Source organism: Protomyctophum parallelum, assembly GCF_964188405.1.
Source record: "Protomyctophum parallelum genome assembly, chromosome: 16".
In the NCBI taxonomy this organism is placed as follows: Eukaryota; Metazoa; Chordata; class Actinopteri; order Myctophiformes; family Myctophidae; genus Protomyctophum; species Protomyctophum parallelum.
The window spans coordinates 49233526-49246792 of NC_139711.1; the positions used below are offsets into that span (position 1 = coordinate 49233526).

The 13267-nt window shown below is 43.3% G+C and overlaps 1 protein-coding gene across 1 annotated transcript in view; it reads right to left on the reverse strand.

The window, feature by feature from the left end:
- tmco6 (transmembrane and coiled-coil domains 6) overlaps window positions 1-13267 on the reverse strand; it is a 36071-nt gene that overhangs the window by 1849 nt on the left and 20955 nt on the right. The window contains exons 10-12 of the mRNA XM_083785554.1: window positions 7989-8080; window positions 7606-7764; window positions 461-591 (exon numbers count right to left, since the gene is read on the reverse strand). Coding sequence (XP_083641680.1) covers window positions 461-591; window positions 7606-7764; window positions 7989-8080 — 382 coding nt within the window. The remainder of the gene's footprint in view (window positions 1-460; window positions 592-7605; window positions 7765-7988; window positions 8081-13267) is intronic.

Below are 13267 nucleotides of genomic sequence, written 5' to 3' on the forward strand. Positions count from 1 at the left end.
ATGTTCACATGTGAGCTTGTAGATCTGTTTAAGGCATGTTCACATGTGAGCTTGTAGATCTGTTTAAGGCATGTTCACATGTGAGCTTGTAGATCTGTTTAAGGCATGTTCACATGTGAGCTTGTAGATGTGTTTAAGGCATGTTCACATGTGAGCTTGTAGATCTGTTTAAGGCATGTTTACATGTGAGCTTGTAGATCTGTTTAAGGCATGTTTACATGTGAGCTTGTAGATCTGTTTAAGGCATGTTCACATGTGAGCTTGTAGATCTGTTTAAGGCATGTTCACATGTGAGCTTGTAGATCTGTTTAAGGCATGTTCACATGTGAGCTTGTAGATCTGTTTAAGGCATGTTCACATGTGAGCTTGTAGATCTGTTTAAGGCATGTTTACAACTTTACATGTGAGCTTGTAGATCCGTTACAGCAGGAGACATTAAACATTATACAGGAGTATTTACGGTAAAAGGTCGGAGGTCAGGTGGTGGTTGTCCAATAGGAACGCAGCTCTGGTCCTAAGCTCCTCCTCCGCGTTGAACTGAATGACCTCCAGCAGGGAGACTCCGCCCCCTCTCACAAACTCCGCCCACACCTGTTAATTAAAGTTTAACTAAAGTTAAATAGAGTACGTTAACCCATTCTGACCTGAGATCAGATTCATACGAGGTTTCCACTGGACACACACTGGTCTGATTAAATAGAGTACATTAATTCATTACATTAATTAGGGCGTTCCACATTTTGGTGGCATAGGAACGAAATTAGCGAATTTAGTCCATTGTTTGTGCCGAATCTGGGTTGTACTGGGTTTGTTGAACTCCCTCTGGTGTTGTGGGACATTAAGGAAGTATTTAGACAGGTACATGGGTATCTTAGTGAAGTATTTAGACAGGTACATGGGTATCTTAGTGAAGTATTTAGACAGGTACATGGGTATCTTAGTGAAGTATTTAGACAGGCACATGGGTATCTTAGTGAAGTATTTAGACAGGTACATGGGTATCTTAGTGAAGTATTTAGACAGGCACATGGGTATCTTAGTGAAGTATTTAGACAGGTACATGGGTATCTTAGTGAAGTATTTAGACAGGCACATGGGTATCTTAGTGAAGTATCTAGACAGGTACATGGGTATCTTAGTGAAGTATCTAGACAGGTACATGGGTATCTTAGTGAAGTATTTAGACAGGTACATGGGTATCTTAGTGAAGTATTTAGACAGGTACATGGGTATCTTAGTGAAGTATTTAGACAGGCACATGGGTATCTTAGTGAAGTATTTAGACAGGTACATGGGTATCTTAGTGAAGTATTTAGACAGGCACATGGGTATCTTAGTGAAGTATCTAGACAGGTACATGGGTATCTTAGTGAAGTATTTAGACAGGTACATGGGTATCTTAGTGAAGTATTTAGACAGGTACATGGGTATCTTAGTGAAGTATTTAGACAGGCACATGGGTATCTTAGTGAAGTATTTAGACAGGTACATGGGTATCTTAGTGAAGTATTTAGACAGGCACATGGGTATCTTAGTGAAGTATCTAGACAGGTACATGGGTATCTTAGTGAAGTATTTAGACAGGTACATGGGTATCTTAGTGAAGTATTTAGACAGGTACATGGGTATCTTAGTGAAGTATTTAGACAGGTACATGGGTATCTTAGTGAAGTATGTAGACAGGTACATGGGTATCTTAGTGAAGTATTTAGACAGGTACATGGGTATCTTAGTGAAGTATTTAGACAGGTACATGGGTATCTTAGTGAAGTATTTAGACAGGTACATGGGTATCTTAGTGAAGTATTTAGACAGGTACATGGGTATCTTAGTGAAGTATTTAGACAGGTACATGGGTATCTTAGTGAAGTATTTAGACAGGTACATGGGCATCTTAGTGAAGTATTTAGACAGGTACATGGGTATCTTAGTGAAGTATTTAGACAGGTACATGGGTATCTTAGTGAAGTATTTAGACAGGTACATGGGTATCTTAGTGAAGTATTTAGACAGGTACATGGGTATCTTAGTGAAGTATTTAGACAGGTACATGGGTATCTTAGTGAAGTATGTAGACAGGTACATGGGTATCTTAGTGAAGTATTTAGACAGGTACATGGGTATCTTAGTGAAGTATTTAGACAGGTACATGGGTATCTTAGTGAAGTATTTAGACAGGTACATGGGTATCTTAGTGAAGTATTTAGACAGGTACATGGGTATCTTAGTGAAGTATTTAGACAGGTACATGGGTATCTTAGTTAAGTATGTAGACAGGTACATGGGTATCTTAGTGAAGTATTTAGACAGGTACATGGGTATCTTAGTGATGTATTTAGACAGGTACATGGGTATCTTAGTGAAGTATTTAGACAGGTACATGGGTATCTTAGTGAAGTATTTAGACAGGTACATGGGTATCTTAGTGAAATATTTAGACAGGTACATGGGTATCTTAGTGAAGTATTTAGACAGGTACATGGGTATCTTAGTGAAGTATTTAGACAGGTACATGGGTATCTTAGTGAAGTATTTAGACAGGTACATGGGTATCTTAGTGAAGTATTTAGACAGGTACATGGGTATCTTAGTGAAGTATTTAGACAGGTACATGGGTATCTTAGTGAAGTATTTAGACAGGTACATGGGCATCTTAATGAAGTATTTAGACAGGTACATGGGTATCTTAGTGAAGTATTTAGACAGGTACATGGGTATCTTAGTGAAGTATTTACACAGGTACATGTGTATCTTAGTGAAGTATTTAGACAGGTACATGGGTATCTTAGTGAAGTATTTAGACAGGTACATGGGTATCTTAGTGAAGTATTTAGACAGGTACATGGGTATCTTAGTGAAGTATTTAGACAGGCACATGGGTATCTTAGTGAAGTATTTAGACAGGTACATGGGTATCTTAGTGAAGTATTTAGACAGGTACATGGGTATCTTAGTGAAGTATTTAGACAGGTACATGGGTATCTTAGTGAAGTATTTAGACAGGTACATGGGTATCTTAGTGAAGTATTTAGACAGGTACATGGGTATCTTAGTGAAGTATTTAGACAGGTACATGGGTATCTTAGTGAAGTATTTAGACAGGTACATGGGTATCTTAGTGAAGTATTTAGACAGGTACATGGGTATCTTAGTGAAGTATTTAGACAGGTACATGGGTATCTTAGTGAAGTATTTAGACAGGTACATGGGTATCTTAGTGAATTATCTAGACAGGTACATGGGTATCTTAGTGAAGTATTTAGACAGGTACATGGGTATCTTAGTGAAGTATTTAGACAGGTACGTGGGTATCTTAGTGAAGTATCTAGACAGGTACATGGGTATCTTAGTGAAGTATTTAGACAGGTACATGGGTATCTTAGTGAAGTATTTAGACAGGTACATGGGTATCTTAGTGAAGTATTTAGACAGGTACATGGGTATCTTAGTGAAGTATTTAGACAGGTACATGGGTATCTTAGTGAAGTATTTAGACAGGTACATGGGTATCTTAGTGAAGTATTTAGACAGGTACATGGGTATCTTAGTGGTGTAGTGAATCTTGTGGACCAGACCCATTGCAAGATGCAGTCGTCGACCCTAAGCCATCCCAGCCTGTCAAAGTGGGCAGGGGTGAGACTTATCTGCCCCCTGGGGCAATATGCATTGAGAGGGGCCAGACTTATCTGCCTCCCCTGGGAGAGGGGCTGGAAGTTGGCAGAATGCACTGGACTCAGGGCAACAGCCCAGCTTTAATTATCTTAACTCCCTTTATTTTAGATAGTTTTTTTTTTGTAATATTACAACATAAACATTACAGAGACTTTAGTTGTTACTGTGCAATACTTTAAAACAGTTGTCATGTTGCACACATTGCCTAAAATAGCTGATATTTGAAAACGTTGATCGTTGAAAACAATGTATTTCAGACTCCAGCCTGTCTGTCTCTCTCCATCCAGCCTGTCTGTCTGTCTCTCTCCATCCAGCCTGTCTGTCTGTCTCTCTCCATCCAGCCTGTCTGTCTGTCTCTCTCCATCCAGCCTGTCTGTCTGTCTCTCTCCATCCAGCCTGTCTGTCTGTCTCTCTCCATCCAGCCTGTCTGTCTGTCTCTCTCCATCCAGCCTGCATGAACAGCGCTCGAGAGCTCAGCTCAGCTTATTGACGTAACTCTGTCTAACTCTGTGGCTCTGGGTCTGAACCCTTATTGACGTAACTCTGTCTATAACTCTATGGCTCTGGGTCTGAACCTTTAATGACGTAACTCTGTCTAACTCTATGGCTCTGGGTCTGAACCTTTAATGACGTAACTCTGTCTAACTCTATGGCTCTGGGTCTGAACCTTTAATGACGTAACTCTGTCTATAACTCTATGGCTCTGGGTCTGAACCCTTATTGACGTAACTCTGTCTATAACTCTATGGCTCTGGGTCTGAACCTTTAATGACGTAACTCTGTCTAACTCTATGGCTCTGGGTCTGAACCTTTAATGACGTAACTCTGTCTAACTCTATGGCTCTGGGTCTGAACCTTTAATGACGTAACTCTGTCTCTAACTCTATGGCTCTGGGTCTGAACCCTTATTGACATAACTCTGTCTATAACTCTATGGCTCTGGGTCTGAATAACCTTTAATGACGTAACTATGTCTCTAACTCTATGGCTCTGGGTCTGAATAACCTTTAATGACGTAACTATGTCTCTAACTCTATGGCTCTGGGTCTGAATAACCTTTAATGACGTAACTATGTCTCTAACTCTATGGCTCTGGGTCTGAATAACCTTTAATGACGTAACTATGTCTCTAACTCTATGGCTCTGGGTCTGAATAACCCTTAATGACGTAACTCTGTCTCTAACTCTATGGCTCTGGGTCTGAACCTTTAATGACGTAACTCTGTCTAACTCTATGGCTCTGGGTCTGAACCTTTAATGACGTAACTATGTCTATAACTCTATGGCTCTGGGTCTGAACCTTTAATGACATAACTCTGTCTCTAACTCTATGGCTCTGGGTCTGAACCTTTAATGACGTAACTCTGTCTAACTCTATGGCTCTGGGTCTGAACCCTTATTGACGTAACTCTGTCTCTAACTCTATGGCTCTGGGTCTGAACCCTTAATGACGTAACTCTGTCTATAACTCTATGGCTCTGGGTCTGAACCTTTAATGACGTAACTCTGTCTCTAACTCTATGGCTCTGGGTCTGAACCTTTAATGACGTAACTCTGTCTATAACTCTATGGCTCTGGGTCTGAACCTTTAATGACGTAACTCTGTCTAACTCTATGGCTCTGGTCTGAACCTTTAATGACGTAACTCTGTCTATAACTCTATGGCTCTGGGTCTGAATAACCTTTAATGACGTAACTATGTCTATAACTCTATGGCTCTGGGTCTGAACCTTTAATGACGTAACTCTGTCTAACTCTATGGCTCTGGGTCTGAACCTTTAATGACGTAACTCTGTCTAACTCTATGGCTCTGGGTCTGAACCTTTAATGACGTAACTCTGTCTAACTCTATGGCTCTGGGTCTGAACCCTTATTGACGTAACTATGTCTCTAACTCTATGGCTCTGGGTCTGAACCTTTAATGACGTAACTCTGTCTAACTCTATGGCTCTGGGTCTGAACCTTTAATGACGTAACTCTGTCTCTAACTCTATGGCTCTGGGTCTGAATAACCTTTAATGACGTAACTCTGTCTATAACTCTATGGCTCTGGGTCTGAATAACCTTTAATGACGTAACTCTGTCTCTAACTCTATGGCTCTGGGTCTGAACCTTTAATGACGTAACTCTGTCTAACTCTATGGCTCTGGTCTGTCTAACATATCGATGATGAAGCCGAGGAAAAACAAAAACAATCCTCGGTGAGCTCTCTGGAAGCTACTCAACAACCAACTAGAAACATGTGACATTAATGACTCGCTGTGCCCTCCTCACCCCTCTGTGTGTGTGCGTGTGTGTGCGTTGTGTGTGTGTGTGTGTGCGTTGTGTGTGTGTGTGTGCGTCAAGGAGAACAATGGAGGACAACAGTGCAGTTAGCTCGCCACGCGCCCCGGCGCCCGTCGTCTCCCTCTGACCACAGAGGTGACTGACTGAGGTCCATTGTTCTAACCCATTCTGACCGGGCACCCATTTTGGTGTCAGCATCATGTCGTGCTTTAGCTATTGAAAAATAGCAGATCTACAAGCTCATATCGCGCCACCGAGTGGCGCGATATGAGCTTGTAGGTCTGCTATTTTTTGAAAAATCGAAGAGCGACTGAATTTTTTTTAGAATCTGATCTCAGGTCAGAATGGGTTAATCTCAGACCAGTGTGTGTCCCAGTGGAAACCTCGTATGAATCTGATCTCAGGTCAGAATGGGCTAATGTCCACAACGGGACGTCGGTCCGTCCGTCTGTCCTCCTGTGTTTCACACAGCGAGCGGTGGACAATGGACCAGTCAGACAGTGTTGTTTCCCTCGACTAAAACACATTAACCCATTCTGACCTGAGATCAGATTCATACGAGGTTTCCACTGGACACACACTGGTCTGATTAACCCATTCTGACCTGAGATCAGATTCATACGAGGTTTCCACTGGACACACACTGGTCTGATTAACCCATTCTGACCTGAGATCAGATTCATACGAGGTTTCCACTGGACACACACTGGTCTGATTAACCCGTTCTGACCTGAGATCAGATTCATACGAGGTTTCCACTGGACACACACTGGTCTGATTAACCCATTCTGACCTGAGATCAGATTCATACGAGGTTTCCACTGGACACACACTGGTCTGATTAACCCGTTCTGACCTGAGATCAGATTCATACGAGGTTTCCACTGGACACACACTGGTCTGATTAACCCATTCTGACCTGAGATCAGATTCATACGAGGTTTCCACTGGACACACACTGGTCTGATTAACCCATTCTGACCTGAGATCAGATTCATACGAGGTTTCCACTGGACACACACTGGTCTGATTAACCCGTTCTGACCTGAGATCAGATTCATACGAGGTTTCCACTGGACACACACTGGTCTGATTAACCCGTTCTGACCTGAGATCAGATTCATACGAGGTTTCCACTGGACACACACTGGTCTGATTAACCCGTTCTGACCTGAGATCAGATTCATGCGAGGTTTCCACTGGACACACACTGAAGCACACACACTGAAGCTGGGGTCGTCCACTGAGCGACCCTAACCCTGAAGCTGGGGTCGTCCACTGAGCGACCCTACCCTGAAGCTGGGGTCGTCCACTGAGCGACCCTACCCTGAAGCTGGGGTCGTCCACTGAGCGACCCTACCCTGAAGCTGGGGTCGTCCACTGAGCGACCCTACCCTGAAGCTGGGGTCGTCCACTGAGAGACCCTACCCTGAAGCTGGGGTCGTCCACTGAGAGACCCTACCCTGAAGCTGGGGTCGTCCACTGAGAGACCCTACCCTGAAGCTGGGTTGCTAGGTGCTCCTAGGTTGCTAGCATCCAGCAGCATGATGCTAGGAGGTGGTTGCTAGGTGGTTGCTAGGTTAACTGTACCCTAGCATCCAGCAGCATGATTCTAGGAGGTGGTTGCTAGGTGGTTGCTATAGTTACCTGTATCCTAGCATCCAGCAGCATGCGCAGCAGCTCCAGACTCAGACAGACCAGGTGCGTGTCGGTCATCTTCAGAGTGTGAGTGACAGCTGTCAGAACACGTCCGTCAACCATCTGGTCTCTGAGGTGATGAGTCATGTTACACATGATCCTGAGCACCTGGAATATATTAAATATATTAAATATATATGTTACACATGACCCTGAGAACCTGAATATATTAAATATATTAAATATATATGTTACACATGACCCTGAGCACCTGAAATATATTAAATATATATACATATATTTAATAGCATTTCTGGTCAAAACAGTATTATTGTACTCAGTAGTGTGTACTATAGTGCATACTAGTGTGTACTTTAGTGAATAATACTCACCATAGTGTTGATGCCTTCAGAGAAGGGAAGCATCGTCATCAGAACAGGAAGCAGTTTGAGATGCAGCACAGCTCTGCACACTGTGGAGTCAGCTAGAGGGATACACACACACTGGTTACCTATAGAAAACAGTTACCTACAGCTAGAGGGATACACACACACTGGTTACCTATAGAAAACAGTTACCTACAGCTAGAGGGATACACACACTGGTTACCTATAGAAAACAGTTACCTACAGCTAGAGAGATACACACACACTGGTTACCTATAGAAAACAGTTACCTACAGCTAGAGGGATACACACACACTGGTTACCTATAGAAAACAGTTACCTACAGCTAGAGGGATACACACACACTGGTTACCTATAGAAAACAGTTACCTACAGCTAGAGGGATACACACACTGGTTACCTATAGAAAACAGTTACCTACAGCTAGAGAGATACACACACACTGGTTACCTATAGAAACCAGTTACCTACAGCTAGAGGGATACACACACTGGTTACCTATAGAAAACAGTTACCTACAGCTAGAGAGATACACACACACTGGTTACCTATAGAAAACAGTTACCTACAGCTAGAGAGATACACACACACTGGTTACCTATAGAAAACAGTTACCTACAGCTAGAGGGATACACACACACTGGTTACCTATAGAAAACAGTTACCTACAGCTAGAGAGATACACACACACTGGTTACCTATAGAAACCAGTTACCTACAGCTAGAGGGATACACACACTGGTTACCTATAGAAACCAGTTACCTACACCTAGAGGGATACACACACACTGGTTACCTATAGAAAACAGTTACCTACAGCTAGAGGGATACACACACACTGGTTACCTATAGAAACCAGTTACCTACAGCTAGAGAGATACACACACACTGGTTACCTATAGAAAACAGTTACCTACAGCTAGAGGGATACACACACACACACACACTGGTTACCTATAGAAAACAGTTACCTACAGCTAGAAAGATAGAAATGCCATTAAATGGGGGTCCGTAGACCAATGCATGTCAAACTGGGGGGTCCTTGAAATTAAACAGGTTGAGAATCACTTCTCTAATGGGGGGTCCCTAGCATATGTTTAGTATAAATCTTCTCTAATGGGGGGGGGGGGGGGGGGTCCCTGGCATATGTTTAGTATAAATCTTCTCTAATGGGGGTCCCTGGCATATGTTTAGTATAAATCTTCTCTAATGGGGGTCCCTGGCATATGTTTAGTATAAACCTTCTCTAATGGGGGGGGGGGGGGTCCCTGGCATATGTTTTCAAAAGGGGGTCCGTGGGGCTGATGAGGGTCATTTCGGGGGTCTTTGACATGAATGAATAGGTTTTGGAACCAACCAACGGCTCAGAATAGAAACGCAAACCGAACACCGACCGACAGTGTCACCGATCCCCCCCCCCCCTCCCCCCTCCCCCCCGTGTGAACTTCATGACCAAACACGACCCCCAACGAGGCTGCAGCCACGTGACCCCCCCCCCCCCCCCCCCCCCCCCCCCCCCCCTAGCAACGTGACCTTTAACCACCAAACTGTCCCCGAGACCGACCGACCTGTCTGTCTGTCTGTCTGTCTGTCTGTCTGTCTGTCTGTCTGTCTGTCTGTCTGTCTGTCTGTCTGTCTGTCTGTCTGTCTGTCTGTCTGGGAACACCCAGAAAGTGTTGTTGTCTTTGGGCAGCAAATTTCTATTTTAGTTTTACTCAATATATCAATCAATCAATCAATCAATCAATATACAGACACAGACTTATAGCATGTTATGTAGACAGCACTATAATTGTATTGTATATAGTCATAGCACGCCATAGTACATATGTATAGCATAGTATAGTATATATGTATAGTTTATATGTATAGTTTCATTATATAGATATTCCACCGTTACTTTCTTAGCTTACGCATGTTTCATGATAAATGTTTTTATGTGATCTATTCCCATGCTTTTTGCTCTTGCTTAATGTAAATCGCTCTGGATTAAGAGTGTCTGCTAAATGCCTACATTGTAAATTTTAATCAATCAATCAATCAATCAATCAATCTTTATTTCAGACTGCATGGTCCAGAACAATCAACAGTATAGGGATCAATACAACAGAAATGAACCCATTCTGACCCGAGATCAGATTCTAAAAATGTCTGTTTGAAAATGACAGTTTACACCAAAACGGGTTCCCGCCACAAGAATCTAAAACACATCCAGACACACTCTCCAGTGTTTCTTCCAGAAGCGGTCCCTGATGCTGAAACCACATTAGATTCATTATTAGGGGTCCCCGAGATAGAAATGCCATTAAATGGGGGGTCCGTAGAACTAATGCAGGGCTGGGCAACTTTGACGATGGAGAGGGCCGCTATATGTTATAGCTATGTAGACAGCCCTATAATTGTATTGTATATAGTTATAGCACGCCATAGTACATATGTATAGCATAGTAGTAAATATGTATAGTTTATATGTATAGTGTATGTATAGTTTCATTATATAGATATTCCACTGTTACTTTCTTAGCTTACGCATGTTTCATGATATTGATAAATGTTTTTATGTGATGTATTCCCATGCTTTTGTTCTTGCTTAAATGTAAGTCGCTCTGGATTAAGAGCGTCTGATAAATGCCTAAATTGTAAATTGTAAATTTCCACACTCACTCCCTAGGGCCATATATTACTGTCGTAGCAAAAATAACCGATCTACAAGCTCAAAACGTGTCGCAACGCGACACGTTTTGAGCTTGTAGATCGGCTATTTTTGCTATATTTGAATTGAAATCGTGAATTATTTTTTGCTATTTTTGAATTGGAATCCTGAAAATTAACATTTTTACGTTTAATTATACTTGTGTTGAGCAATGAGCTACTAATTTAGACTGAAGTGATTAAAGCAGGTCATGTTTGCATGTTGTGGAATTGTAAACAGCTGAAACCAATATTATATCAACCTGAGGGCCACATAAAGTGAAGGTGGGGGCCGCATGTGGCCCCCGGGCCACCAGTTGCCCACCCCTGAACCAATGCATATAAAACTGGGGGGTCCTTGAAATTAAACGGGTTGAGAATCACAATTTACAATTTACAATTTAGGCATTTAGCAGACGCTCTTAATCCAGAGCGGCTTACATTTAAGCAAGAACAAAAGCATGGGAATACATCAAATAAAAGCATTTATCATGAAACATGCGTAAGCTAAGAAGGTAACAGTGGAATATATATATATAATGAAACTATACATATAAACTATACATATTTACTACTATGCTATACATCTGTACTATGGCGTGCTATGACTATATACAATACAATTATAGTGCTGTCTACATAACATGCTATAAGTCTGTGTCAAATGCTATCTAAGCCAACAGAAATGCTATCTAAGGGGTAGGGTAAGTGCTATGGGCCATGATGGAGTCTGAAAAGGTGGGTTTTCAGGCTACGGCGGAAGATTGGGAGTGATGCTGCAGTTCTGACTGCAATGGGAAGTGCATTCCACAGTTTTGGAGCCAGAAGGGAGAAGAGTTTGGGACGTGTGGAGCGTTGTCCCGGCGTTTTTAGTGAGGGTACTTCCAGTTTCCCTGCGTTGGCTGATCTGAGTGCGCGGGAGGGTTTGTAGGGTTCAATCATACTTGCAAGATATGGGGGAGCCATACCTTTGGCTCCCCAGAGCTGTAGAAATCTTCTGTTTATGGGGGTCCATGGCATTATCTCTTCAAATGGGGGTCCCTGGCATTATCTCTTCTAATGGGGGTCCCTGGCATATCTCTTCAAATGGGGGTCCCTGGCATTATCTCTTCAAATGGGGGTCCCTGGCATATCTCTTCAAATGGGGGTCCCTGGCATTATCTCTTCAAATGGGGGTCCCTGGCAGTATCTCTTCAAATGGGGGTCCCTGTCATATCTCTTCAAATGGGGGTCCCTGGCATTATCTCTTCAAATGGGGGTCCCTGGCATTATCTCTTCAAATGGGGGTCCCTGGCAGTATCTCTTCAAATGGGGGTCCCTGGCAGTATCTCTTCAAATGGGGGTCCCTGGCATATCTCTTCTAATGGGGGTCCCTGGCATGTCTCTTCAAATGGGGGTCCCTGGCATATCTCTTCTAATGGGGGGTCCCTGGCATTATCTCTTCAAATGGGGGTCCCTGGCATGTCTCTTCAAATGGGGGTCCCTGGCAGTATCTCTTCAAATGGGGGTCCCTGGCATGTCTCTTCTAATGGGGGTCCCTGGCATATCTCTTCAAATGGGGGTCCCTGGCATTATCTCTTCTAATGGGGGTCCCTGGCATTATCTCTTCTAATGGGGGTCCCTGGCATTATCTCTTCTAATGGGGGTCCCTGGCATGTCTCTTCTAATGGGGGTCCCTGGCATGTCTCTTCAAATGGGGGTCCCTGGCATTATCTCTTCTAATGGGGGTCCCTGGCATATATCTCTTCTAATGGGGGTCCCTGGCATGTCTCTTCTAATGGGGGTCCCTGGCATGTCTCTTCTAATGGGGGTCCCTGGCATGTCTCTTCTAATGGGGGTCCCTGGCATGTCTCTTCTAATGGGGGTCCCTGGCATGTCTCTTCTAATGGGGGTCCCTGGCATTATCTCTTCTAATGGCGGTCCCTGGCATTATCTCTTCTAATGGGGGTCCCTGGCATGTCTCTTCAAATGGGGGTCCGCGGGGCTGATCAGTGTCAATCTGGGGGTCCTCCACATGAAGCCGTTTGGGACCCAGGTGGTGTAGGTGCAGGGGGGCGGCCTCAGGAATCTGGAGGCCCGTTTCAAGACCAAATATGAGGCCCCTCATATACCTACTGAATGACATCATTATTTTGTTGATACAGCCGTATATTGATACGAATAGTTTTGACTGTTCAATTAAATATCACACGCAGCCATTACTCTCGACAACGCCTCTCCTCGTCCTGTCGTCCCTTCACAAATTAACACATTCTATACGGGAACCCATTTTGGTGTCAGCATCATGTCATGCTTTAGCTATTTAAAAATAGCAGATCTACAAGCTCATATCGCGCCACCGAGTGGCGCGATACGAGCTTGTAGGTCTGCTATTTTTGAAAAATCGAAGAACGACTGACATTTTTAGAATCTGATCTCAGGTCAGAATGCGTTAAATCAGACCAGTGTGTGTCCAGTGGAAACCTCGTATGAATCTGATCTCAGGTCAGAATGGGTTAATCAGACCAGTGTGTGTCCAGTGGAAACCTCGTATGAATCTGATCTCAGGTCAGAATGGGTTAATGTGTCTCCCC